Genomic DNA, 26,089 nt, shown 5'->3' with positions numbered 1-26,089 from the left:
GGCATCTCCATCGGCTGCGCCATTCGGAACTTCGTGCTGCCCTTCCCGGCCGTTTTTTACAACTCCACGGAACGAGCCAGAGGGCGACGTCGAAGGCGAAGCGTACGCCGATGAAGGCGACGGAGAAGTGAAAGATGTGTTGACCTCGTTGTCGATGTTGGTATAGTACTTCTCGTCATCCACCTTCAATTGCCCCAGTATGTCGTCCTTAAGGCGCTCCACTTCGGCCAGGAAGTTGCGTTCCAGCTGATTCAACCGCTCCTCCCACGCAGCCATCGTCCTTCTTCTTCTCCTTCTACTTGTGCTCTTGTTGTCTTGTCGCCACACAAGCCACCGTGGTTGCATTAATTTTGATGGCTGGAGTTACTTTAAATGGACCAATCAGCGAGTACCAAGGAGATGGTACGTGGTGGTGTGTGTGTCGTTTTGTAGCTGATATCGCTGCAGGAGCAGCAGCCAGCACGGCATAGCGTCCAGTGAAGGTGGTGTACAAGTTTTCTCAGACGATGCTGCGCAGGATGCCACCTTCCGCTCTGACGGAGGAGCCGTTGATGCAGCCCGACGCCTCGGAAGCGACAAAGGCGACGACGTTGGCGATCTCCTCCGGCTCGATGAAGCGTTGGAGCAGCGAGGTGGGCTCCACTTCCTTGATGTAGTTGGCTCTCATCTCTTCCGGCGTCAGGCCTGTGTGGGTGTGTGTGTCGACGTCAGGGCCGCGTCGATGGGGGGTCTTATTGTTTGGGTACCTTGCTGAGCAGCCATTCCCTCGACGTAGGTGGCAACGCCTTCGGTCCAAGTAGGTCCGGGGAGCACGGTGTTGACGCGTACGTTGGTGCCCTTGGTGAGCTCGGCAAGGCCGCTGTGTTGGCAAACCGCGATGGATCAGCCACAAATGTGAAGAGAAGCGTGATGGCCTCGAGAGCGTGTGGAGTACCGGGAGACGGCGAGCTGGGCGGTCTTGGTCATGCTGTAGTGGATCATGAACGGCTTTACCGCGATGGCGGCCTCGGATGCCACAAACACGATGTTCCCCGAGTTGCGCTCCAGCATGCGCGGTAGAAGCGCACGGCTCAGCCGCACGCCAGACATGACCTGATGACCAAACAAGAAGCGAGCGTTGATCTATTAGCATCGCCCACTCGCCATGTGCGCCTTGTTATTGACAATCTGAAGTGGGGAGGTGGTGCTTACGTTGACGTTGAAGTAGTTGAACCACTCGTCGTCAGTGATGTCCTCGAACTTCTTGGACTCAAAGATACCAAGGTTGTTGACGACCACATCCAGCGGGGCCTTGATCTCCTCGTCCAGAACCTTGAGAAGGTGGTCCACTCCCTCCTTCGAACTGAAGTCGCACACGGCCGGGTAGAGCGTCGCCGTTTCGCTCAGGCCGGACAGCTCTGCCAACAGTAATCAGACAAATAAATGCAGCGCCGCAATAAATGGGAAAACTCGTGGTGGCCGGGTACCTTGAATGGCTTTGGTGACGTTGGCTTCGGACCTGCCGTTGATGATGACGTGCGCGCCCAGCTCCACAAACTTCGCCGCAAGCGCTTTGCCAATGCCCAGTGTGGAGCCTGTTACAAGCACCTGCAAACCCCCCCCCCGTCCGCATTAGTTCACCGTTTGTTGAACCCAAAAGAAGCCGCACCAGCTTTCCGTCGAGCTTGAAGTCCATGTTCCCTTTTGGTGTCGGCGGTTGTGCTTGAAGGCAGCTGCTTGAGTTTTTCCGGTTGTGTTGTTGTTCTGTCTCACTTCGTTTCTTTGGCGCCGTAACGGCGCTGCTGAGTGTCGGCGTGAGGGGCCAAAAAAAAACCCAGCTTCCTATCGCCTGCTCGGGTGCAGCGTAACCTTGTGCAGCTTGCGTGAACTCTCGCGGGAGCCAACCCCCACCTCAACGAGCAGTGAGCCCTCATCAGGCCGAGGCAAGACCCAGGGACAAGTACGATCTCAAACATGGCCCTGGCGGTTTACCGGAAATTTCTCCCAAGTTCTGCCGGCCAACGCGTGGAAAGAAGCAAGGGACAAGACGAAAGAAGGAAGGAGTTCGCAGCGTCTCCACTCGTCTGGCCGATGACCAGACGCGGTCGGGATAGGTGAAGGTGGCGGGGATTGGGCACCGCAAAAGAGTGCCGACGGAGCCTTTTATTCTCGGGCTCGACTCACCTGCATTCAACATTTCTACCAACCATCAAACACCGTCCAGCCGCAACAAAGAGAGAAGCACTCACATCAAGAGAACCAACAAACAACTTAGAATCACACCGCGTGCTACAGACACAACAACAAAACAAAAAGAATGGGACGACTTACCAGGAGGATGCGCATCAACAGGGGCGATAGGAAGGCTGCGTTGAGCGGCGCCACGGGTGGAGCGGTCGTTGGTACGTTCTTCCTGCGTTGCATCTTTCCTCTTCATATCGCCTTCTTCTGCCTTGCCTGCATTCTCGCTCACACTGCTTCTGTTGTCAAGGTGGAGCCAGTGGCGCTGGCATTGGCGCTGCCATCGGCCTGGCCATGATCCCCATCGCCCCCGTCTCTGTCCCCATCGGCTTCGTGGTATCTTCCCCTATCCACTCACGTTCCACGGATCCGTCTTATTCAATTTTATTTATTTATTATATTTTAATCATTTGTGTAATTTATTTTGAATCCCAATTATGAATAGCTCGCTAACTGGGTGTAGGTGGGAGGATTGATAGGAGGGGTGTGTGGCGCACCATCGGGAGCGGCGGTGGCGGTGAAGCGCGGCCGCAACACGAATGTCGAGGAGCTGAACGTGGCCGACGCCCGCCGCTACGGCGATCACGACACCGGCGACATGGTGCGCCTGCGCGATGACGTCGAGCTGCCCGAGCAGGCCGAGGACCCGTCCACCTACGCCACGGCGCCCATCAACCACAGCACCAAGCGGGTGAGCGACATCGTACCGGAGGAGGAGGGCCAATTCAACACGTGGTCGAGTCCGATGGGTCTGTCGGCGCCGGCCACCACGCCCTCCTACGCCTACGATACGTCGTCGGCGTCGAAGACCAGAACGAAGGCGACCACGACCACGACGAGCTATGGCGACGACCATGGCGCCAATAGTACGTACGGCTACAACAAGGCCTACGCTGCCGATGTCAACGATGAAGACCCGGCCGAGCGTCTGATGCGCATGCGAACCGCGCCCAAGCCGACCTCGTCGTACGGCGAAGAGTCGAATCGTGGCAGGCGCTCGAAGAGCTTCGACGACGATGACGACAGCGATGGCGATATCGATTACGAGGGCGAGAAGGCGCTGGAGCGTCGGGGCAGCCGCAACCGCCGGGGCAACCTGGTGCAGGTGCTGCCGCCGGAGCCGGCCACGGACGTCCACCTGCGGCACTTCGACCCGCAGCAGGAGCTGAGCCGACGCTTCGACGACTGGGAGCGCAAGGACAACTACGAGCGCGAGCGGGAGAGGCGCGAGCGGGAAAGGAAGGATGAGGAGTACGCACGTCAGCTTCAGCGGCAGTTCGACCGCGAGCAGCGCAGGACCAGGACGTCGACGTCGAGCAAGAAGACCGCCTCTACCACGACCGATCCGGAGAAGACCCTCGACAGCCTGTGGAGGAGCGAGCCCTTCTATTAGAGCAGGCCGCGTCGTCCGGGCTAGCCCTGCGCCATGAACAGCGGTAGTAACGAGGTTGCAATCGCAATACATAACACTCCCAGCACAACGCGCATCACCCCACACACACACACACACACACACCATAGAACACGAATGAAGAGAGTCCGGCGGGCTATGGTGTGAGAGGAAGATGTGGAATTGGCATGTTGGAGAAGGAGGGAGGAGGGAAGAAGCGTAGGCCCTCAGAGGATGGACTGGGCGAGTGCGTGGTTGTAGAGGTCGCGTAGGTGGCGATGCTGTTCGAGCAAGGCTTCGTGGTCGATCCCCGCTTGTTCGAGCCTGTGCATATCGCCACACTGCCCACTTGCCACGACCTCGCACAGAAACTGGTGCGCTCGCCCGAATGAGGATGGTACATTTCGCCGCCAGAGAGTTGTGCGCCCGGAAGAAACAGGATTGTGCCCGTACCTGGGTTTCGAGTGGTAGTGGCTGCTCGCTGGCCAGCGCCCATTCCCTGGCCTCTCGCTGTCGGACGCGGTCGCCTGTTTGAGTATCGGAGTGACGATGAGACAGAAGGCCGTGTTGTCCTACGAGTGCGAGATGAGCGCACCCAAGGAGATGGAGGCGTAGAGCAGGTCCTGCAGCACGCCGCTTGGGTCTTCGGCTGACTCTCCGCCAGACCCGACGATGGGTGGTGGCGACGGCAGCTTGGCTTTCTGTTGGATTGCGTGGGATTCGGCGAGAAGGTCCAGCCCGACCCACACCTCGGACAACGCAAGACAGACCTGAGCGCACGCATCCGGATGGTTCGTTTGCGTCAGCACGGGCTGCAACAGTCGCATCACGATATCGAGGGAAGGGGGGACGACAGAAGCGGAGGAGAGCAACCGTGGAGGCTCGTCGCATACAAAGCGAGACGTCACCCCAGCGCTCGAAGCGAGACGCCGCTTCCGAGGCCACCAGATAGATGACCATCGACCTGTGGATGCGGCACAATCACGTGTGGCGTAGGCTGTCAGCTCATGGCAAAAGGTGGCGGCTGCGGGGGGGGGGGCGCAAACCTCGGCGAGGGTGATCGGAGGGAGAAGAAGGCAGCGGCTTCGAGTAGTGTGCTGAACAGCTGCTCGGGGCGCTCTACGACCGACCACAGTGCCTCCACGGCTTCTACACGCGACCGTAAGTCCTCAAAAATAGATCGTGCGCTCTCGATGCGCGCAGGGCCAGACAGTCGGCCAGCCTAACGATAGCGTGTAGCTGTGTAAGTCGCATTGTTCGCCTGCGGGCGCAGTGCGTGAGTGCGGCTACCTGATCTGTAAGCTGATCCACCAATGTTCGTGAAAGGAAGACGTCGCAGCATGCTCGGTAGTGCTGTGTGGCAAGCGTGCTGTCAAAGGCTCGGCTCAGTCGCGCCAGCCACAGATGTGCTGTGTAGACAAGCTTCATGCACACACGGCCCGATCAGCCACTTGCCTCCCTTTAGCGCGCTCGACGTTGCGAAAGGACTGTGGATCTTTTTTACCTTTGCTCTGGCCGGGTTGCTGAGATAGACACAATTGGAAGCCAGCTTTCTTGTGTCTGCCGTGGTTGTACACTCTCCGGACTCGGTGGCGTCGCCGACGGATTCTATCGCGCGATGGGCAATCACGTCGGCATGGATGAGAGAAAGAGAGAGTGCTGGGTCATCAGATACGAAACGGGAGAGAGTACCTTGCTGTTGGCCGCGATTGTGTTCCACATGCTGGAGCAGCAACAGGAACTGCAGAGTCTCTGCCGCCTCGCGTATCCGCCCCAACTGCGCCAAGGCTTTAAGGCCGCGAAAGGTGAGGAGCGCACCAACTAGCACACGACGGAACAGCACGCACATTTGGCAGCGGTGAAGTAGAGCTTTGAGGCGCGGTTGGGTTGCGATTTGAAACACTTGTGGGCGGTGTTGATTTGGGTTAGGGCCTCTCCGAGTGCACTCGTAAGCTCGGCCTCGTTGGTGGTGGCGTCGGCCTTACGAGGAAGTAGCCGAAGCAGATCAGCACCGTCGTTACGCCCCTCGCTAGCGCTGGACTCACCATCGCCGTCCCTCCGCGATCGCCCCTTCCCTGATGCACCCTTCCTTTGGGGCGAAGCACTTGGTGGTTGACCTGTCGAGACACCCGTGCATTGTGAGTGTAGTGTAGCCCGGGCCAAGACAAGATCTAGAGTACCCGCTGGCGAGGAGGGCGCGTGTCTTGGCGGGGTGGTAGATCCTCCGGTGCGGTCTTCCAGCCTCCGTTTCTGCCAGTTGTCAATGTACCAGCGTCGACTGAATGGCGTACCCAAGAGGAGCGGCTCCGTGCCGAATGCCGCCAGAACTGCACAAATTAATGTCATTCGGTGCTGCGATTTGTCATACAGTCCTGCGATTTGGGTGCAAGGGCAAGTACAGTCTGTGGTCGGAGAAGCGGCCAGGGGAAGGGAAGCATATGAAAGCCTGGCCGTCGCTGAGCTTTGATTCATTTTCAAAATGCACACAAGAAGATTGACATTCTATTTGCTCTCCCGCCAAAAAAAGCAAGGGAAAATAAAAAGTTAATCTTTTCTTTTGTTCTCACGATTATTCGGGATCACGGGCACTTCCGGACCGTTCTCGTTCCATTGGACGCAGCAGGAGCTCCTCCGCGCCAATGCTCAGGGCAAGAGGTGGTAATCGGCTTAACTTCCATGAAGTTTCGATGGGCGTGGCTCCTGGAACCTTTTCGGGATTGTCGACGCCGACAAAGGAAGGAGCCAGAGAGACAGAGCAGCAGAAGTCACACTTCATCAACCTAACGATCAAACCTCCACTACGCTGGGAATAGGCGACAACACCCACACCTCGCTCCACCTGCTCGCGAACAGCCACCCTATCTTTCCTCCATCATCCTCCTCTCCTACCATCAAATTTGAGACTATCGAGATCTCGTAAAATAGATGTCGGTCGTACAGCAACAACATGATCAGCAGACCACGCTGTCAAAGGCGGTTTTCAAGAAGGAGTTCGCCAGCACCTCGCAGCAGGCGCCCTTGAAGAGATTCTGTGATGACCTCCGAAAGCACTTCGAGCAGTTCGGGAATGGGGCCGAGGGCGCCGAGCGCGTCAAGAGCATGATGTCCGAGTACATCGACACCCACGAAGATTGGAAGGACTACGCGCTCTACCACCCGGCCTTCTACGCCCGCAATCTCGTCGAAGCCAATGAGCACTTCGAGCTCATCGTACGTCTCCCCTCTCCTGTAAACACCTCCTTCAAACAATTAATTTTTTGACCAGGTCATCTGCTGGAAGGACGGCCAGAAGAGCCCCATCCACAACCACGCCGGCTCGAGCTGCTGGATGGGATGTCTCGAGGGCAAGATCGAGGAGACGTACTACCACGTAAAGGACGAACCCGAGACTGGCCCTGAGGAAGGCATCTGCCCCAACCTCATCAAGGGCCAGACTGAAGCGCACACAAAAGGCGAGGTGGCGTACATTCGCGACGAGATTGCCCTCCACGTAATTCGGCCGATCGACGGCAACGGCGTCTCCCTCCATCTCTATTCGCCCCCCATCAAGTCCTGCCTCATCTACATCCCAGCTCTCGGAAAGACTGCGCGCAAGACCGTCGGCTACCACACGATCGACAAGGTCCGATGTAACGATGATTGATGATCTTCCCTCCCCTCTCTCTCCCATTGCAAGCCTTGTACAGAAAGAAAAACGCAATCCTTCCTCGCGGAGTTAGTGGTTTTTTTATTGTTTTTTTCGAGTCTGTCCCTCTTTTTTTTTATTTAAACAAAGCGACAAAGGAAGAAGATGGAAGAAGCTCCTCGCCATCCGATCCTCAACTATGGTTTCCTGTCGATGCGGGAGCACGTTGAAGACGTCATTATCTCCAACGTCCTCATGGGCGCCCTCCTGGCCCTTGGCCTGTGGAGCCACCGCCGTCGAAAGCACGACCCACTGAAGATGGTCGATAAGAAGCAGGCGCTTTCGGTCGTCGAGTGGGCGCTTGTCGCCACACTCAGCCTCTCCTTCTTCCTCAATCTCTTCTACAAGGCTGGCTTGGGTGCGTTTTTTTTTTTTTTTGGTCTTTTTGTTTGTTGTTCACTTTGCTAGAGCTTCCGGTTGTGGTAGGTTGGGTGCACTTGGCTTCCATGCTGTTCCCTTGCCATGTACTGTCCCTGAGCTACGTCTACATCTTGTGCTCGCACAGCACCAAGAGAGCCACTTACATTTTCAACTTCATCGTGTTCTACACCCACAACACGTACGTGCCCCGCTCCCTACCGCTCTCACGTTTCATTCTGTTTTGCTCAGACGCACAGGGCATGGCCCTCTCTTCGTGCAGAGCGCTGGCGCTGCTCTTCCCTGACATGGAGAACGTCAAGTTCTTCCTCCAGCGCGAAGTGTTCTGGATCCAGCACGTCAGTAAGCATTCCTTGCCACCCGTTAGACTGCTAAGTGATTGATCAAGCGCGCTGCTTACCTTCTTCGTCACCATCACCACCACCACCACCGTGGAGCTCTTCTGTTGGCGCCCTATCTGCTGGTGTGGAGCAAGCGCTTTGAACTCTACCGGTAGCGCCTCCGCTCTTTGCCCTCTTGCCCTCCTAACCCAACACGCACCGAACCGTCGAATTGATTGGTTGGATCACGTGGCGTGTGTGTTGTGTGTGTGTTGTGTGTGTGTGTGTTGGCGAACAGCGGAGAGAAGCACGGGGTCGATTTCCTGATGAAGGCGATCGCGGTGATGTTCCTCTTCCACATCAACCTCCACCTCATCCCCGGCCTCTTCACCGGCATCAACCTCTCCTACCTCCTCTGGCCTCCGAATGGTACCGTTATGCTCAACTCACACGTCTCGCCCGTTATGTCGCGTCGTGCTTGCTAACACCGACGTCACTCGCCAGCCGCCACTTTCTGGCAGGGCCGCTTGTACAAGTACAAGATGGCTGCCCTCCTCACCTTCTGCGCCTGCATTGCCGGGTACACCCCCCCCCCCACCACAACCCCTCTCGCCTTGCTGCTGTTCCTCATTCTCTCCTAAACTGTTCAGGTATCCGGCGCTGTGGGCGGTGCAGTTTGCGCGCGGCTTCTACGACCGTTTGGTGGGAAGCAAGAGCGCCAAGAAGAAGAACAGCGGCAGCAGCATCAAGGAGAAGAAGGCCAAGAAAGAGCAAGGCACTAAAGCCTCGGGCCAGCAGCCGAAGAAGACCGCGGCCAAGGCGACGAAGAAGAACTAAAGTTCCACACGCGAGGTGACGACGTCACATGGTCTCGGAGCTCAAACGTGTGCATTACACCGAAAGAGACTCGCGTACATACATCCGCCATCCAGAGCCGCCTTCACTGCTGCGTTGGGAGGGTGGCCTTGAACGAATTGGTTGCGGCGCTCAATCGTGTCGGTGCTGCGTTCATTTGGTGAAGCGGATCTTCATGGTGACGGCCACGCCGGGCAGGGTGGGCGCGGTGATGTTGAGCGAGTTGCCGTCGTCGATGAGCTCGCCGATGGTCTTCGACAGGTTGGGCCTCAGCTTCTTCTCCAACATGGGCGGGTTCTGCATGTAGATGCCAATGTTCTTGTCCGGGCACCTGAAACACGCTCGTTAGCATGGTACGGAGAACATGGGAAGAAGAAGAAGAAGATGACGACGATGACGATGATGACGACGAGGGCAAAGGCAAGCAGACCTGATGGAGGGCCTGGTAAGCTGGAGGGTGGAGTCCTTGGCGAGGTCCTCAATGAAGTCCTCCCACTTCTGGTCGGGGTTGACGTTCCACTCGATCACGTTGTCGACGGTGCCGCAGCCCAGGCAGTTGGGCTTGCGCTCGTACTCGAAGGTGAACGTGTACACACCACCGCCTCCGTTGTACATCATGTAGTTGTTGAGGAAGCCCGAGGCGTTGGTGGCAAACTTGAAGGCCTCGTTGGCGCACGCAGCGGCGATCACAGCGTTGGTCGAGGCGATGGCCGGAATGATGTTCTTGATCACACCCTTGGTGCTGCGCAGCGTCACGCCCTTGATGCCGAATTCCTGGTGTGGTGGGTGGGGTGGTGTGGTGTGGTGTGTGTGTGTGTGTGTGGTCGCACTCGAGTGAGCATGAGGGCACGTGTGTTGGTGAGTGGAGAAGCAAGAAGGGATGTACCTCGGCCCTCTTCCTGGCGACTTCGTACATCCACCTGAGGTGGAGGGGGTTGTCCATGTCGGGCTTGACGGCCTCGCCCTTCTCGTCCTTGAAGGGCTTGTCCTCGCCCCACTTGAACAGGCGGGCGTATTCGATGCAGTGCTCGGGCCTGCGGGGCGTGTGGGCGATGGTACAGATCTGGAAGGTGGTCTTGGGCGGGAACAGCTCCAGCGTGCACTCGAAGCACGCCGTGATGCCGGGCAGGATCACCCTCGCCTGGCCCTTGAAACCTGATTTTCACACACGCCGCACGACACGACACGACACGCACCACGCATGAGCCTCAGGCGAGTGCGCGTGCCACGCGCGCGTAGAGAAAGGGTCAAACCTTCGGTGCCTCCGTCGATCATGGGGATGATGGTATCCGGATCGATCTCACCGTCGTCGCCATGCTCCACGAGGCCGACCAGCACGGAGTTCATGTACCTCCTGGCCTCGATGGAGTCGAGACCGCAAATGATGATGTTGAACTCTCGGTAGAAGTCATCGTCCTTGTCCTCAATCCTGCAGAAGTGACTGTAGAGCCCAGCAGCAGCAGAAGAGGAGTGAGTCTCACAACACAAATGGCACACGAGAGACGGTGCGGGCACGAGAGGCTGCGTACGGAGTGACGCGGCAGCCAGGCACTCGCTCATTGATGAAGCGGGCGGCGACCTCGGCCTTGGCCTTGCCCACGTCGGCAGGTCGGAACAGGAACTGGCGGTTCAAGTTCGAAATATCGATCGTGTCCATGTCGATCACATCAATGCAACGGAAGCCTGCACAGATTTTTATTAATTATTATTATCACTCAAAAAATGGCAGAGGGATGGTACCCGAGAGAGCAAGATCCTTAAGGAGCTCGCAACCGAGGCCACCAGCGCCAATAACGAGGATCTTGCAGTTGGGATCACCCCTGCTATTTTCAAAGGCTCGCAGGTAGTTCTTCAACTGTTGGCGCCAAATGAACAATTAATTCAATCAATCATCAGCAAGACCCTCACTTAATGCGGCAGTCATCTCTGACCTCGCTGGTGCAGGGTCCCATACGCATCAAAGCCGGGCACGTACCTTGGGGGCATCAGGGGTGTCGGGCTCGAAGGCCTCGCCAGCAAGAGGACCAGGCCTCTCCAGCAGTTTGTAGGTGTCCAGCCATCTTCCCTCTGGCTCGCTAAAGGCCTGCGTCGATTCCATCTCTTATGTGGCTTCTCGTTTGCGTATCAGGTAGCGCCAGGGACCCTATTCTTTTGTGAATCAGATCCCTCGATGATCACTGAAGCCGGCCCTTATTTATTTGTTTTTCACTTTTTTATGGCTTTATTTTCTTTCCCTGAAATTTTAGACAATAAGCAATTTTATTGATATTTTGCCTTTCCTCACTTCGTCGGCCCCAGCGCGAAGCCTCCGCTTGGTGAGGGGCAGATCAGCAACGGGCCTGGAAGCGCGGGTTCGCGAGGTGCTGGTGCGAGATGGTCGTGAGGCCTTCTTTTGTCGCTTGTCTTTCCTAGGCGCGTTCGTGTCTTCCTCCTCGTCCATCTCAGCCTCGACGTCCACCTCCTCCTCTTGCCCGTCATCGGCAACATCTGCGATGACGGGCACCGTGTAGGGCACGTCCACACCGAAGCCGCGCAGGAGCTCGTTCACCTTGCTCGCTCTGTTGCCCCACACCACCCGCGCGAGGGGACTCCGCGGGCTGCACCAACATCATCTAAGGTCAACAGATCTGGCCACCACCAGTACTGAGCGCAGATCGAGAGGGTCGTGCCTGGGATGAGGTATCTTGCCCACCACGAGCTTCTCCATGAGCTCATTCTCATCGCCGGCTTCTTCCTGCTCCTCTCGCCAGCGCTTGAGAGTGTCTCGGATGCGCTCATCGGCAAAGTTACCGATGCCGATGACTCGCTTGGGCCGCAACAGCTCGATCGCCTCGCGCAAGTAGCGGTCGCACACCCCGTACAGTTCGGCGCGATCGTCCCTGTGGAGCTGGTCGGGCGTGATGTTCGTTCCGCTGGCGGCCATGAACTGCAGCGGGCAGTAGGGGTGAATGTAGAACTCCTTGAAGAAGGCGTCTGCCGAGGAGTAGGTGTTCATCGCCCAGTCGGCGTAGATCCGCTTTCCGCTCACCTCCTCCCTCAGCGAAGGCGGCCGTGGTGGTGCGCGCTTCCTCTTCTTCTTGCCCTTTGCTTCTGTGTCCGCCGCAGTGGGTGTCGAAGTGATCGGCACAGGAGAGAAGCCGAAGATGGGTCGTGCGGGACACACCACCGCCGGTGGATGGATGGCGTCGGGCGGGAGGTCGATCTCCATCCAGTGCCTCACCAGCTTGGGAGCGCCGAACGCCACCCCTGTCGGCCAAGCCACGGCAGCAGACAATAAATAAACTATGTAAAGGCACATCAAGTGATGAGAAATGTTGGAGGCACCAGAGTACCGCTTTGGGTCATGCCGTAAGGCCCGGGGTTCATGCCCACGAGCATGGTCGGCCGCGGTTCCGGGTCATCTTCATTCGTGTCAGCATCCGAGGGGGGACCGAAGAATTTGTGGATGAATGCTTCCTGGCCGGCCCAAGCGTAGTCGAGGGGGTTGTAAACGTATGCCACTGGATCGGCAAACGCCAACTTGCCCATTTCGTCACCGAAACGCTTCATCAATCGCTTGAGATTTTTTGCCATCGTTTTCTTGCTCTTTGTTGTTTAATCTGGATGGCAGTAGTGTCAGTCGCCCTCTGCCACCTTCCATGGAAGTGAGCAAGAAAGTGAGGAAGAAGACCGACTTCTTCCCTGCGACGGACACGCTGGCACGCCAGGCACCTGCGGGTAGTCACCATGACCGGCGCTGACCCATGTCGCTCGCAACGGCAAGCAACAAAACAATTTTTGCACCTCGAAGAGAACACTGTATTGCTGTGGTCAGGGAAAGAAGAAAGGGGGAGGGGGGCTTGTCCGGTGTCCTCTCGAAGGGGTGGCCTTAGAAGGGGCTTAGAAGTCGCACTCATCGATGCCGAGGGGGCCACGCTTCAGGCAGCAACCGCCGCGCTCGCTGCGCAGGCCCGCACGCTTGCCAATGAAGCAGCAGGCGCCAAAACCGCGCTCAAACATGCCCGACTCGCTAAGAAGCTCATACGCGCACTGGTTCACAACCTCGTCGGACTGGGTATACCCGGGTCCCGTTGCGGGCAGGTCGTACAGCCAGAACGCGGTGGTAAGGTCGCCGCACGCCTCGCAGTGGGAGCAGGCCTCGTCCTTAATGTTGTAGAACCAGGGACCCAGAGGTTGCGTCCACGAGTTGGCGTCGTCATCCGAGGTGACCTGGTCGTCGGGAATCCCGCCAAGGCCACCGATGACGTTGCGGCGGACGTATTCACCTCCGACCTCGCCGAGGTCGCCGAGGTCGCGGTTGAGCGGGCCGAAGTTGATGATGGTGGGCACACCGGCCGTGCGGAGGATATCGGTGTAGTAACCGTAGGCGGCGGTGTCGAGCGAACCGGCGGGAGCGGCGATGGAGCCATAGCCACCGAGGGGCGTGGTGGCGACCTGGATGCGGCCAGGGAAGTGCGACTCAGAGTAGGCGGCCTGAGTCATCAGGTTGTATCGCATGTCGTAATCCCCGAGGGCGAAGTCAATGCCGAACCAGCCTGTCACTCCGCCCACGTTGTAGGTCCTCCAGCTGAACTTGGGGTCCTGGTGGGAGGAGAATAAGAGATCAGCCACCGAGAGATTAGCGGCCATTTGAAGACCAGACCAACAAATATTGGGGGTCTCGTACCGTGGCGACCTTGGTGACGAGAATACCGGCGTTGCTCGAGTAGTAGCCCTGGAAGTGGTCGGTGTTGGTGTAGGCGGCCTCGCCCTCGAACTTACCCAAGCTGGTGCCCATGAGTTCGTCGCTGTCGAACGACAGCTGCTGCCACGCGGGGTAGAACTCCCAGCGGTACTGGGTGTCTTGGACCGGGCACAGGCACTCGGGAGCGGCCAGAACCTGCAGAATGTGAGGATGTGTGCGAGAGCTGAGCAATTGGGAGCGGACAGGAGGGGTGTAGATGGACATACCATGCGCGGGCCGATCACGGCACCGGTACAGTGAGAGACCAAGACATCACTCTCAGCGTCGAAGGTGAAGACCTTGCCGAGAGCGGTGTAGGGGAACTGGAAGCGGTTGCTGGCGACGATGATGGGCGACGAGGAGAATGGCCCGTCCTCGACGATGGAGTTCTTCTCCTGGGTGGAGGAGTTGCTGAAGCTGCGGGCCAGGCTCTCGCTCACCTTGATGGTGTTGCGTGCGACGAGGGAAAGGCTAGCCTTGTGGCCAGTGGTGGGGAGACGAGGCCCAGACCCCTTGGGCTGGCTCCTGAATATCCCACATATAAAAAGAACTGGTGAGCCTCGCAATAAGAAGGGCAAAAGGACCCGTACTTGGCACTACGCGTGAGCTCAGGGAAGTAGAACTCCCTGCAGAGACTGAGTGTCAGCTGACCCAGAAACCCAGACCACCACAGAGAACACGCTTAATAACCACGTGATTGAGTCGCAGGGGCTGTACTGGGTGGAGAGGATGTCGTTTCCGGTGGGACGAGCGGGTGCCTGAGAAAGGGACCTGTCCGCCTGGTAGTAGGGGGGGCACGCCCAGCAGAAGTCGGTACAGAGCGCGGAGTAGACCTCGGCGAACTCCTGGCCGAACGGCTGCATGACAACGCCGAGGAGGAAGTTGGAGCCGAGGCCGTACGAGCTCACTACTCCCGTGACGAGGTTGCGTTCGATGAGACGGCCATTACGGCCCTCATCGCCATCGAAGTCGTAGCCGGCCGGTCCCAAGTTGAGGACCATCGGGGCGCCGACGGAGAGCATGTCGGTAGGGAAGAGGATACCGCCCAGCTCCTCGGCGGCGGGTAGAGACTGACTAACCTTCAGGTCAGAGACGATGGTCGCGATTGTCTCCACGTCTCCTTCCGCACCCCTCTTACCAAAAATGTCGAGGAACCACAGGGGGTTCAGGGTGTAGCCGACCATGCTGTGCACTTCGTAGTGGCTGCCCAACGTGAGGCCCAGCCAACCTGAGTGGTGGGAAAGGACTCGAGGTCAGTGGAGTGAGGAGGGACATCGAGAACCACCAAGCACGCACCAGTCTGCGATCCCACAGTGTATGTCTGGACAGGAGCTTCGGCGGGCTGTAAATATACACCACGAAGTGGAGGATTGGTGTCTCAGACTGGTACGGGGAGAGAGTAAAGGTAACGTACATTCTTACGCTCGATGACAAGCAGGCCAAACTCGCTGAGATCATAGCCTTCAATACCGCGTTTCTGGGCGTCTTCGTAGTCGTAACCCCAGATCGCTTCCCACAGCGCCGAGAGAGGTGCCCTCGAAGGAGTTGCAAGGAGTATCGGTGAACTTCCAAGACGGGTAGAACGTGACGCGCTCGCCCAAGCCCACGGCGCAAAGCGACTCGGTCAGGACCTGTTAGGAGCCCCCCCCCAACACCCCAACTTAGGGAAAGATGGGCACAGAGCAGGGGGAAGGCCGAGACGTACCATAGAGGGACCCACGACGGTTCCAGTGCAGGAGTACACGGCCTCCCACTCGACCCATTCGCCACCGCTCCATTCGTTGACGTAGTTCCACACGACGACGAGACCAATGGCGGAGTAGGGGAAGGAGTAGCGATCCTCGTCAGCGAAGAGAGGAGACGAGTTGAAGGGGTAGAAGTCTTCCGATTCGCCTGCCCAGAAGTTCTTCTTCTGAGCATCAGTGGAGGTGGTGTTCCACTTCTTCAGAACAGACTCGGACATCTGGACGCGGTCGGTCAACTTGATCTTGGTGCTGGTCACCGACTTGATGAGATCGACGTGGACGGTGGGCTTGCTGTAGGAGGACAGGTGCTTCTTTTCTGAGGGCTTGGAGAGCATCTGCTCCACCCTTTCCTTGGTGGGTTTGGAGCGGAGGTTCTGTGAGTCGACGTCCTTGCCCTGGAGAGGGGTACCGAAACCGGCCCCCAGGCGCATCGACTTAATTTCTCCCTGTCCCCTCTTGTACTCCACCCGCCTGGCGGTGGCGTAGACTACGCACAGGACCAACAAGAGTAGAAACACTCCGCTGATCTTCATCTCTGGTTGGCGCTGTTCACGGTACAAAGGGGAAACTGAGAGACTGGACTGATTTTCTCACCCTTCGCTCCCCAAGCCCAAAAAGGAAAGGCCACTCGAAAAAGGAATTCCCCTCTATTGGCCGAGAGTTTAGGCTGGCCCGTTTTCTTTTTCTTTTCACTATTTCTCGATCAGAAGGCAATTACAAGCGATGATGGCACGCACTACGAGGCTTTTCTTTTTCTTTTTCCCAAGTGAAATTGGAAGGAAAAACAATATTGTTTTGTCTTGCCTGTTGGGCTGAGGACCTTACGCTGGCGCACTGCCCAAGGAAGGGTGGTCAATGTTGTAAAAGGCAAGGCAATAACTTTGTAGAATGTAGAAGCCGTGAATACGACAAGAGTCTTCTCTTTTTTCTCTCTCGATATGCATCAGGGAGGTGGTGTGACTTACGAGCCGCGGGGTTCATGAGCGAGCGATATTTTGTACAGTTCGTCCTCGTTCTTCAGGTTCAAGTTGTTGAGGAAATTCACGATTGGCTCCTCAACCTGCCCACAACAAGGTCAGGCGCGTGTGTGTGTGTGCGCGTGCGCGGGAGCCGTGCGAGAGGCGAGAGGTACCTCTTGGAGCGAAAAGGTTTGACTCTGGAACCACTCGACCTCAGTGATGAGGTTACCCAGTAGGCCCACCTGTTGGTAGGGGCAGAAACGGGTCAGCAGAGGCAGGGGGACGACGCCGAAAATCACAACAACAAGGCTTCACACACCTTTTCGAAGTTGATGAGACCGTTGTCGAGGTGGTCAGGATTCTCGTCCATGAAGGTAATGTCCTTGAGGATGAGACCTACGGGCCGTGACAGTGCGGTGTTAGGCTAGCTCAAACGAACGAACAGTGCTGCAGCAGTTGCGGTGGGCATGTTAAGTACCTAGCCACGGGAGGAGAGGAATATTCTCCTTCTTGAGCTTGTGCATCTTCTCACGATAGAGTTGATAGTTCTTGGTGGGCTTCATTTCGTTCTCAAGACGCTTGAACATGTCCAAAGCCGCCGTCGAAATACCCTGTACAGCCACCCGCCGCGGTTAGTCCTGTGGCTTGGCTTACTTGTGTAGGCAGGCCTGGCGTTCGTACCCCCCACGTGTGCTTCAATCGCGACACGGGTCCCATCGAGAGGCCGGCCAAGATCTCCATCGACGAGTTGAAGTTGTTCATTTGCCAGCACCCCTGGACGTCGCACAGGCAGTCAGCAACCACGAGCGCCGAAAAGAGGGGCAAAAGGGGCTGGCAGGAAAGGCATACGTCGGCGATGGTGATGAAGCGCTCAAGCACAGTTCGCCGTGTGGCAAGAACCGGCGTGGAACAGATCTCCGTCGCCACCCAGAAGGCCACGAAGTTGAATCGGTTCACCTTGTATCCAAAGTACCACGCTGCTCTTCAGAAGAAGCAGAGAACACGGATAAGGACACTCATCGACGAGAGAAGGAGACGACACCATAACATAGACGAGAGAGCTCATCTGCTCGGTGAGCCAGGTCTTATCCAGGAACTCTCGAAGTCGGATGTTTCTGAAAAGGTTGAACTCGGTCATCGTGAGGCACGCCACCACTTCCGTCCTGTTATGTTGTAGTAACCACGAATTACGGTGAGACCTGCGGTCACCCCGGCCAGGGAGAGAAGAAAGCGCGTACGGGTGGAGATCGATGAACTTGAACTGGCCGGGAACAAGCGACCGAGGAAACAGCGTCTGGGTGATGGACCACACCACACCCCGGTAGTCCGCGTCACCAAAGAAAATGCCGTCGTTGCCCTGTTCGCTTTTCTCCTTCACCTACACGCATGCGGGCAGGCAATTAGCCTACATTCTCCGACTCACACGGGGGCGGACGCAGCAACGCAGGCCCGCCTCAAAGCCCAGTGAGCCAGCTAGGTACCTTTTGGACGAGATGCTTGGAAAATGTGGGGAATGGTTCGAGCTGCTTGAGGAATCGGTGCATGTCCTTCCACAGTGGATTAGCGAACTTTTCCCTGTGACACAGGTACGCGAGGAAGCGGGTCAGCGTCAGTGAGCCGTTTCTCTTAGAAGAGAGTGCACACGCCCGAAACGAGAGGGAAGAAGGGAAGGGCCATCATACTTGGATGAAAAGAAATCCTGTGCGCCGCACATGTCGATCCAATCGAGCAAGAACTTGATCACCGCCCTGCACGGATGAACAGCAAAACGTGACACGAGCACTGGCGTGAGTGCTCCACAAGGTCATGCGGGAACAGCACGCCGAGGAACAGAGAACACACCACAACCACCAAAGGCCAACAAGGTCCAACGAGCTCAAGCAAGAAATAAGCGCAGTTGTGGAGACAAGTACTCTCTCTGGCGCTGCAGCTGGGCAGCGTCCATTTCCTTCTCCTCGGGGAAGAACCTAAGAAGCAAACACACCCATAAGGCTTTGGCAATCAATTGAGAAAAGGGAGGATCTGGTCGTACTTGGTGGTGACCACTTCCCACAGCTGGAAGGGCGAGCACCACTTGCGGTAGCATCGCAAAAAGAACCGAAGATCGCTCTCAGCTGCACATTTCGGGCCGCGTTAGAATTTTATACATGCACGACACTCCATTCGCAATCACTTGCAAAATGGGGGGGGGGCTCACCGGCGTCCTTGTCGGTCAGGAAGTAGTTTACAATAGAAAAGATGGTGCCGCCCTTGATCTTCTTCTTGCCGTTACCGTCCTGCTCGATCAGGATCTCGGTACGCTTCAGCATCTCTGCCTCCACGCTTGCCGCGCGAGGTGACATGAAGGAATCGCTCTCGGTGGGCGGTGCATCGTAGTTGACCGGGAGCAACTTCAAGTCAGGCAGCTGCGTGCGGAACTGGAGACCCGTATCGTTCTCTTCTCCCGGCTCCATCTTGCGGCTCGCGATTCGATGAAAAAGCTAATGTGCAGAAGAAAAGTGGGTTCAGAAGGAGGATGGCTTCTTGCTGCGGGTGGCTTGAAAGACGGAGGACGTGGAGGCGACGAGGTTGGCGTCGTGACCCTGCCTCCGCGTCAAGTCAAGCAGCGTGTTGGTTGGCGTGAGAGTGAAATCCCCAGCCACAGCTTTTTGGCGTGACATCGTATGGCACCTGATCGAAATTTCATTTTGATGAAAAGTTCGTGGAAAAGGACAGAGAAAAAAGGCCAACACAGAGAGATTTGCACTGAAGATGGAGCCGGCTCAACCTATTGTGCCCACTGGGGAAGCAGTGGATTTGCTGGCGATGGACCCCCTTGTGACTGCACGAGTGGAGTCTCACTATGCGGAGGTAACTTCCGCACTCGGCGCTGCAGTGCGCTTGACCAAGAGCGATGCTCGAGGGAGGCATCTTGTGGCGCGGAGGGACCTCAAAGCTGGCACGCAAGTGTGGAGCGGCGAACCGTATGCCGCCATCACAGATGCCCAGCGGAGCCTCACTCATTGCGCCTACTGCTTCCAGCCTGCGGCCACCCAACTGCTTCGCTGCTCGCGCTGCAAGATGCTCCGTTACTGCAACACCGAGTGCCAGGTTTGTGTCACCCACCCACGCGCTGTTGAGGACTTGTGGCTTACCGCGCGCTCTCTCCCTCTGCTGCGTGTGCACATGAGCAGCGCAAGGACTGGGCGGCAGTGCACAAGGAAGAGTGTGGCATGATCCAGAGCGTGGCACCGCACAAGGTGCGCACGGCTCCTGCACCCAATGGCATGGGGCCATGTACCGTGGTCTAACGCCCTTTGCGTCCTCGCGTCTTCCGTTAGCCCACATCGTCGATGCTCCTCATGTGGCGAGTGCTCATCCGACGAATCAAAGAGGAGCAAGAGGGCAAGAGCCTGCCCAACTTTGATCTCATTCGCTACCTCACAACCCGTGCGTCGCCCCTTTCGTCGGTCGGCCGGTTTCCGTTAGAGAGACCCTAACTCGATCACAACGACAGACATTGACGCCTTTCCGAGCGAGAAGAAGGAACACTTTGGAGTGATGGCTGCCCTTATCAAGAAGAGTCTGCCCGCGACCCTCCCCACAGATATCACGCCGCAGGAGATCATGCACCTCTTCTGTCTGGTATCACTCTCATCCTCCTGCTCAGTCGCTACTCTGCTGGCTGATCGGCAATGCGTTGGTTGTTTGGTGTTTCTAGTTCGCGTGCAACAACTTTACTGTCAGCGACGGCGAATTGAAGCCACTGGGCTTAGGCATCTACCCTCCTGCTGCCCTCATCAACCACTCCTGCGATCCGAACTGCGTCATCATCTTTGAAGGTACGCCCGCCCGCTCGGCCCTTCCCTGTTTATGGTGCTAAGCTTGGTTTCACCGCTCGCAGGCAGGCAATGCACGGTGCGAAGTCTACGCGACATTACCAAGGATGAAGAAATAACATTCAATTACGTTGAGGTGGGCGACCCAACAGAGACGAGGCGAAGGTACTGTGCCGATATCCCCCCCTCTCGTGCGCGCTTTATAGTAAAGCCACAAGACTAACGCACGTCAATGTGTAGGGAGTTGATGGACAATTTCTTCTTCCACTGCACTTGTCCCCGTTGTCAAGCCAGTCTACCCGAAGTCACTCCTGCTCCCAAGGGTATCTCGCATCTTGCTTGGCTTTGCATTACTGTGTGCGTGGCAGCCTTTGACTGACATGGGATCATGACGGCACAGGCGTGAATGAGCAAAATGAGCTGAGGAGAGCGGCCAAGTACGACCGAGAAGGCGCGGAAGCGAAGAAGACGGGCGATTTGGTCCTCGCCCGAAAGAAGTACAAACGCGCCTTCAAGATACGACGCTCGTTGTTGCTGGCCCACGACCCGCTGCTCGGCTTCAACCTCAACGAACTGATGAACCTTTGCATTAGCCTGGCGCCTAACGGTACTCATTTTCCAATGGCGCGCACGCGTAAGACCGCACCGAACTCACTCTTGATCTCTTGTTGGGCTGCGTTGGCAGTGGGCGAAGCAGCGTGGAGAGAGGCGCTGCTCTACTGCAGCGCGAGTCTGGCGGTGTTCGAGCGCATTTACCCGCCCCGATGGCCGCTGGTGGGTCTGCAGTACCTCATCCACGGCAAGCTGTCGTTCTACCTCAAGTACACCGAGGCCGCACTCGAGTCCATGCAGCGCGCGCTGCCCATCCTCACCATCACCCACAGTTCGGGCCACCCGCTCGTCCGCACGTTGCACACCATGCTGGCCGAGGCCACGGCCGAGTGGAACTACGAGAAGGACCACAACCCTCGCCTCCACCGACTTTCGCCGTAGGCCCACTTTTGATATTCGAATTTAAAGTAAAACTCATACAAGGAGGCACCGCGCTGTACACATTCGCTCTCGAGAGCGTTGCATAGATTAGAGGAAGCATGGGTACGATAAACAACTCGGAACTCCACTTATGACGTGGCGCTGGGAGAAGTGCTGCGAGATGAATGATTGAGCAACCGTCCCGCTGCTGCAGGTTCTGAGGGTCCGTCTGCAGTTCAAAAGGGCGCAGAAACGCTGAAGCGATGGACTGCCAACAGCCTCTACTTTGTGCAGGGGTACACTGCCCCCCTCCGGATGTACATTGATTACGATTTATTTATTTTTGTATTTTTGTATTTTTGTATTTAAAATGATTGTCTTTGCCCTCCAGGTTTGCGAAGAAGGCGGCACAGGCCAGCAAGGAGGTGGCCGCAGAGATCAAGGCGAAGGAGAGCACAAAGACAAGTGGCGCGGATCACATGAAACGAGGAGCAGATCTGTTTGAGGTAACTCGGCGTCGCCTGTGCATTCTATGGTCAATGGCGTGTGCGCTACAGTTGGGCCATCGCTCACTCAAGCGATCAGACGAAGCCCGCGTCTGGCGCAGGAACTGCTGGAACCAACTGGAAGTCCTTTGCTGAAGGCTTGGGCGGAGCGGGTGCGAAGATCCCCGGTTACTCGCTGGGCCTACTCAAGAATGCGATCACCAGCGTTGGTGGCGTGATCCTCCCCGGCTGGAGCATGCGAAGGATTGGCTGGGTTGCCGGCGCTGGTATGTCGCACTCCCGTTCCGTGTGCGGTGCTGCGTGCGTGCGGCGTGCGTGCCGTTGTGTTATGTTGAGTTGTATGTCCATTGCTTGATGAACCATCGTCGGGTGTGTAGGCTTCGTGGTTGGCTTCTTCGTTGGCAAGAAGTTTGGAGGAGTGCATGTGCACCTGACCACGCCCGCCCTTCCTCCCGGCTACACCCTGCCGCCCGCCACGCAACTCGCAGCCACATCCACCGCCGCTGCCGCACCCGCCGCCACAGCCTAACCCAAGGTAGCAACAACAAACCAAAACGAACGGAATGCGAGGATGAGGTTTCTGGTCCATTAAATTTAAGGTGGCGATCTTGTATTATCGCGTCACAACGCTCCTCGTCGCTTTCGTTCTTGTCACTCCTCCCTCCAACTCCATCTGCGCAGCCACCGCTCACATCGATCAGTCCCGTCTTGGTCCGCACTACCACACCAACGTTTTACACTTCACGTTCTTTCACTCCATCTATTGTTTTGTTTCGTTTTCACCGAGCCCGATACTTGAAGACTCATCCCGCTGTCACGATGCAGATCGATGCAGCTTCATCGCTCGCTTCTCCTTGTGGCCCTCCTTGTGGCGGTCGCCATCGCCATCCAGCCTCCTTCCAATGAGTTCAGGTATTGCATCCGATTCCATTCCGTGAAACAACTGCAGATTAGGGAAGCGATTTTTTAAACAATTTATTTGACGGGATTCTTAATTTCATCATGTCTGCCTGTGGTGGATGTTTGCAGGAAGAAGCTGCAGGGTCCTCCCTCTGAGTTCGCTCAGCACACCATCCCTCAGCCCGAACTGGCGGCGCTGACCAGCGACTCGGCGTGGTATGACCTCATGTTCACCAAGGCCGACGACGGCACCTTCGTCTGGAAGGGCGAGGTCGTGGTCGACAGCCAGGAGGAGCTCGACATCTCCATCTTCTCGCCCTACGAGGACAAGCTCGACATCATCGTCCAGCCGCCCAACGAGCTGCCCTTCTCCCTCAAGCTGGCCATCGCCACCCGCGACCTCATGGCCCGCCGCCACTTCGAGGGCATCAGCGCCCCCTACGAGCTCTCCTTCACCTCTGTACGCGCATCATTCTCCCTCTTACCGTGCCAGTGCCTCTCTCTCTCTCTCTCTCGTGTGGCTCCACGACGCCCAACTCACCCGCGCTACTCGCCCACATCAATCAACAGGAGACTGGTCCGTACGGTATTGACGGTGCCTCGTACCCCGTGACCACCTACACCTTCGCGAAGCCCGCCGTCGGTACGGGAAGATAGGATGGCGGTTCATACATGTATGCCTGCGTCTTCCTCGCGAGCTCACCTTTTTGTTCCGCTCTTGCTGTGTCACAGGTGTCTGGAGCGCGCAGGTCATCATCAAGGCCGAGGACGTGCCGACCGATGCCCCCGCCGCTTTGGCCATGATCACCAACAAGGCCTCGCTGGAGCTCTTCTCGCACCTCAACCAGTACGAGCTCGAGGTCGGCCAGGAGGTCGGTCTCATCGCCAACCTCTTCGACCGCGCCGCCTTCGTGGTACCACACTCCCTCCCTCCTTCCGCCCCGGCCCACCCTGCCCGAGCTCTCTTGGGCCTCGTACCACCCCACTCACACAACCCGCACCGCAACAGGAGGGTGTCCGCCCCGCCGCTGTGCTCACCGCCAGCGTGGCCCCCACCATGGTGGTGAACTACCCCTCGGGCCGTCAGGTCAAGGTGACCATGCACGATGACGGCGTGCACGCCGACCTGCTCTCCAACGATGGCGTCTTCGGCGGCGTCGTCGAGGCTCTCGAGCCCGGTCAGTACACCGCCCGCGCGGTGTTCGAGGGCACCACCGCCACCGGCGCCCGCTTCGTGAGGACCACCGAGCACTCCTTCCACGTCGTCAACCCCTACATCTCTCTCACCGGTACTCTCTCCTCCATCGTACCGCCCCTCGCGCCCGCCTCCTTCCTGCTCACCTCCGTCGTCTTCTTGTCCGTCCAGGTCTCGCCGATGTTGAGTACAGCAAGGAGGACAAGGCCTTCTACTTCCACATTGACGTTGACGTCTACGTAGGCTCCCCCTCCCCCTCTTCGTTCGGATATGTCAATGTCTACCTGCTTGTGGCGACCCTGATCCTGACTGCAATCCAGGCTGCCGAGAACACCGCCGTCAAGGCCTACGCCGAGGTGTGGGGTACCGACGAGTCCGGCTACCAGTACGCGCCCGTCGCGTGGATGGAGGCCATGGTGGACTCCTACAAGAGCGCCGCCGGCGAGGATGTCATCACCCTCATGCTCCACGAGGATTGGGTCCACAACGTACGCACGACCACCTCACCCTCCTCGCGTCCGTTTGTTTGTTCGTTCGTTGGCTCACTTGCAGTGGTTGTGCACGAAATGTGCAGGCCAAGGTGTCGGCGCCCTTCCAGCTCCGCAAGGTGTGGATCCAGGACAGGGACTGGAACGTCGTCATGTCCGAGAGGTCGTCCATCTTCGTGGACTGCTCCGCCATCAAGTCCTTCAAGGTCGACCGCACCAGGAGGACCGTCCCCGTCACCGACGAGATGCGCGTGGGTCCTCGCCCCGCCTCCATGCGTAACATCTCCCGCATCCAGGGCCAGGGCACCCTGCTGCTGGTGCACGGCTACTGCGCCGGCCAGAACGAGTTCCCCCGGGACCAGTTCACCAACGCCATCCAGTTCCAGGACTACAAGCAGGCGCGCTCCAACGACGCGTTCGCTCTCAAGATCAGGGAGTTTGGCGAGCAGTTCGACGCCTTCTCCATCGTACGCACTCCCGCGCCACTACTTCGCGGCCTGCACCACCCAAGTCGGCGTTTAGATGTCGTGACTAACGCACCCTTCACCTTCCCACCTTCGCCCGAATCTTTCAGATCGCGCACTCGCAGGGTGGTCTCGCCGCCACTCACCTCCACAGCTACTACTGGTCGAAGCTCGAGAACGCCCAGGGTGGCCGCCTCATCCAGTCCGTCGGCAGCCCCTACTACGGCTCTGGCCTCGCCGGCACCCTTGCCTCCATCGGTACCCCCCCCCCAAAACCCGGCGGGTCCGATGGCTTGGTGCGCTTCGCTCGCTCACATTGTTGACCGTCGTCGGTCAAACGCGCCACAGGCAGGATCTTTGGTCTTGGTTGCGGTCGCAACAACGATCTGACCTACGACGGCGCGAGCAAGTGGGCCGCCGGTCTTCCCGCCGCGGCTGTGAAGGACGTGTTCTACTACACCACCCAGTACAAAGATGGTACGCCTTGAAGTCTCTATGTCACGGACACACACACACACACACACAGATCACCGAACTTACATGCCATGTTGCCTTGCGAACAACGTACAGCATTCCTGTCGCGCTGGTGTGTGTTCGGTGCCAACCTGGTGCTGTACCGGCCCAACGACGGTACCACCGAGCTCAAGAAGGCCAAGCTCGCCGGTGCCACCCACGCCGGACACAAGGAGGGCTGGTGCCACACCAACGGCATGAAGTTCCAGAACCAGTGCGCCGACCCCGAGAGGAACAAGGAGATGAACGCCGCCGCTGCGCGCTAGTTTAAGTTTAGTTCTCGCTCCTTCCCGCTTTTCGTGTTTGTATTGCAAGAGGCCGCAGCCAAATGCATCGTGACCTCTTTTCTGCAACCAAGCGGCAGCCACCACAAGCAAGACGCGCGCGTCCAGCGCCTTGCGTTCTGGTTGTGGGTGTAACGGGGGTGGTTGACTTCTGGTTGCACAACAGGTCGACAAATGACCGGTTGTTTTAATACGTGTGGCGCCACGAACCGTACGGCTTGAAGGGCGGGTTGAAAGACAGAATCACACAGAAAGGAAGAGGAAGAGGAAGGAGCAGAGAGAGTCACCCACACGCACAATCGCCATGGGCCTCTCCGGTGTCATTATGTTCGTGGTCTGGATCTTCGTCGCGTTGATCTGCATTCCCATTTCTTGCTTCTGCGGAGTGGTCTACGTCTTCTGCTCCCTCTTCGAGCCATGCATAAACCCGTGCTCCGACCTTTGCGAACTCCTCATGAAAGGTTTTTCCTTCCCCCCCCCGCTTCCGCGCTGACCCCCTCCCAATTCCGCTTTCGCTCTTCTTCGCATTATTACGCCGGGGCTGGGACCGTGACACTCACTCTTTGTCCACCCGAACACAGGAGTCTGTTTGGTCCAGACGTGCGCGAAGAAAGCAGTCAAGGCTCTCTGAGAACAGAGAGCCACCCCTCCCGCCTCTGGGGACTGGAATGTCA

General features: G+C 57.6%; 13 protein-coding genes across 13 annotated transcripts; 6 read left to right on the top strand and 7 right to left on the bottom strand.

The window, feature by feature from the left end:
* Positions 1-499: 499 nt before the first annotated feature.
* Positions 500-1,675, bottom strand: ACA1_288050 (YvrD, putative; the record flags this gene model as incomplete). Its single annotated transcript, XM_004367802.1, has 6 exons — positions 500-684; positions 747-859; positions 935-1,092; positions 1,192-1,397; positions 1,467-1,587; positions 1,649-1,675. 6 exons carry the CDS (start codon positions 1,673-1,675, stop codon positions 500-502), a joined length of 810 nt encoding a protein of 269 aa, XP_004367859.1.
* A 621-nt stretch (positions 1,676-2,296) lies between these two features.
* ACA1_288040 (uncharacterized protein) lies at positions 2,297-3,613 on the top strand (the record flags this gene model as incomplete). Its single annotated transcript, XM_004367801.1, has 3 exons — positions 2,297-2,381; positions 2,471-2,556; positions 2,684-3,613. 3 exons carry the CDS (start codon positions 2,297-2,299, stop codon positions 3,611-3,613), a joined length of 1,101 nt encoding a protein of 366 aa, XP_004367858.1.
* Positions 3,614-3,837: 224 nt separating this feature from the next.
* Positions 3,838-4,437, bottom strand: ACA1_288030 (uncharacterized protein; the record flags this gene model as incomplete). Its single annotated transcript, XM_004367800.1, has 3 exons — positions 3,838-3,951; positions 4,064-4,137; positions 4,206-4,437. 3 exons carry the CDS (start codon positions 4,435-4,437, stop codon positions 3,838-3,840), a joined length of 420 nt encoding a protein of 139 aa, XP_004367857.1.
* A 2,098-nt stretch (positions 4,438-6,535) lies between these two features.
* On the top strand, positions 6,536-7,253 carry ACA1_288020 (cysteine dioxygenase; the record flags this gene model as incomplete). Its single annotated transcript, XM_004367799.1, has 2 exons — positions 6,536-6,820; positions 6,876-7,253. The coding sequence occupies 2 exons, from the start codon at positions 6,536-6,538 to the stop codon at positions 7,251-7,253; spliced, it is 663 nt and encodes a 220-aa protein (XP_004367856.1).
* Positions 7,254-7,400: 147 nt separating this feature from the next.
* ACA1_288010 (uncharacterized protein) lies at positions 7,401-8,830 on the top strand (the record flags this gene model as incomplete). Its single annotated transcript, XM_004367798.1, has 6 exons — positions 7,401-7,653; positions 7,722-7,854; positions 7,936-8,015; positions 8,297-8,422; positions 8,498-8,573; positions 8,644-8,830. The coding sequence occupies 6 exons, from the start codon at positions 7,401-7,403 to the stop codon at positions 8,828-8,830; spliced, it is 855 nt and encodes a 284-aa protein (XP_004367855.1).
* Positions 8,831-9,001: 171 nt separating this feature from the next.
* On the bottom strand, positions 9,002-10,946 carry ACA1_288000 (NEDD8activating enzyme E1 catalytic subunit; the record flags this gene model as incomplete). The annotated part of the gene is made up of 7 exons (XM_004367797.1): positions 9,002-9,179; positions 9,279-9,622; positions 9,735-10,003; positions 10,102-10,289; positions 10,378-10,531; positions 10,589-10,703; positions 10,824-10,946. 7 exons carry the CDS (start codon positions 10,944-10,946, stop codon positions 9,002-9,004), a joined length of 1,371 nt encoding a protein of 456 aa, XP_004367854.1.
* A 510-nt stretch (positions 10,947-11,456) lies between these two features.
* On the bottom strand, positions 11,457-12,421 carry ACA1_287990 (singlestrand selective monofunctional uracil DNA glycosylase; the record flags this gene model as incomplete). Its single annotated transcript, XM_004367796.1, has 2 exons — positions 11,457-12,094; positions 12,181-12,421. The coding sequence occupies 2 exons, from the start codon at positions 12,419-12,421 to the stop codon at positions 11,457-11,459; spliced, it is 879 nt and encodes a 292-aa protein (XP_004367853.1).
* A 306-nt stretch (positions 12,422-12,727) lies between these two features.
* Positions 12,728-15,849, bottom strand: ACA1_287980 (uncharacterized protein; the record flags this gene model as incomplete). The annotated part of the gene is given in 9 exon segments (XM_004367795.1): positions 12,728-13,429; positions 13,515-13,727; positions 13,799-14,096; positions 14,162-14,197; positions 14,289-14,799; positions 14,868-14,913; positions 14,986-15,136; positions 15,147-15,202; positions 15,277-15,849. The coding sequence occupies 9 exon segments, from the start codon at positions 15,847-15,849 to the stop codon at positions 12,728-12,730; spliced, it is 2,586 nt and encodes an 861-aa protein (XP_004367852.1).
* A 428-nt stretch (positions 15,850-16,277) lies between these two features.
* ACA1_287970 (RasGEF domain containing protein) lies at positions 16,278-18,728 on the bottom strand (the record flags this gene model as incomplete). The annotated part of the gene is made up of 13 exons (XM_004367794.1): positions 16,278-16,376; positions 16,449-16,517; positions 16,595-16,671; positions 16,754-16,886; positions 16,957-17,049; positions 17,125-17,257; positions 17,292-17,438; positions 17,514-17,653; positions 17,757-17,850; positions 17,988-18,023; positions 18,189-18,242; positions 18,374-18,389; positions 18,473-18,728. 13 exons carry the CDS (start codon positions 18,726-18,728, stop codon positions 16,278-16,280), a joined length of 1,347 nt encoding a protein of 448 aa, XP_004367851.1.
* A 607-nt stretch (positions 18,729-19,335) lies between these two features.
* ACA1_287960 (SET and MYND domain containing 3, putative) lies at positions 19,336-21,086 on the top strand (the record flags this gene model as incomplete). The annotated part of the gene is made up of 9 exons (XM_004367793.1): positions 19,336-19,365; positions 19,449-19,514; positions 19,596-19,704; positions 19,772-19,899; positions 19,976-20,096; positions 20,159-20,258; positions 20,388-20,416; positions 20,494-20,700; positions 20,779-21,086. 9 exons carry the CDS (start codon positions 19,336-19,338, stop codon positions 21,084-21,086), a joined length of 1,098 nt encoding a protein of 365 aa, XP_004367850.1.
* A 98-nt stretch (positions 21,087-21,184) lies between these two features.
* Positions 21,185-22,100, top strand: ACA1_287950 (uncharacterized protein; the record flags this gene model as incomplete). Its single annotated transcript, XM_004367792.1, has 5 exons — positions 21,185-21,188; positions 21,301-21,361; positions 21,457-21,571; positions 21,651-21,837; positions 21,949-22,100. 5 exons carry the CDS (start codon positions 21,185-21,187, stop codon positions 22,098-22,100), a joined length of 519 nt encoding a protein of 172 aa, XP_004367849.1.
* Positions 22,101-22,400: 300 nt separating this feature from the next.
* Positions 22,401-25,397, top strand: ACA1_287940 (conditioned medium factor, putative; the record flags this gene model as incomplete). Its single annotated transcript, XM_004367791.1, has 10 exons — positions 22,401-22,483; positions 22,601-22,931; positions 23,042-23,114; positions 23,204-23,385; positions 23,481-23,760; positions 23,838-24,154; positions 24,241-24,621; positions 24,744-24,876; positions 24,967-25,095; positions 25,189-25,397. The coding sequence occupies 10 exons, from the start codon at positions 22,401-22,403 to the stop codon at positions 25,395-25,397; spliced, it is 2,118 nt and encodes a 705-aa protein (XP_004367848.1).
* Positions 25,398-25,719: 322 nt separating this feature from the next.
* ACA1_287930 (uncharacterized protein) lies at positions 25,720-26,046 on the bottom strand (the record flags this gene model as incomplete). Its single annotated transcript, XM_004367790.1, has 2 exons — positions 25,720-25,866; positions 25,987-26,046. Coding segments are annotated over 2 exons (207 nt in total), but the record flags the coding sequence as incomplete, so codon positions are not given.
* Positions 26,047-26,089: the final 43 nt, after the last annotated feature.

The sequence above is a fragment of the Acanthamoeba castellanii genome (genome assembly GCF_000313135.1).
Source record: "Acanthamoeba castellanii str. Neff unplaced genomic scaffold scf7180000084777, whole genome shotgun sequence".
NCBI lineage: Eukaryota > Discosea > Longamoebia > Acanthamoebidae > Acanthamoeba > Acanthamoeba castellanii.
The sequence above is the reverse complement of the archived record's forward strand: the minus strand, read 5'-3'. Positions and strand labels throughout refer to the sequence as shown.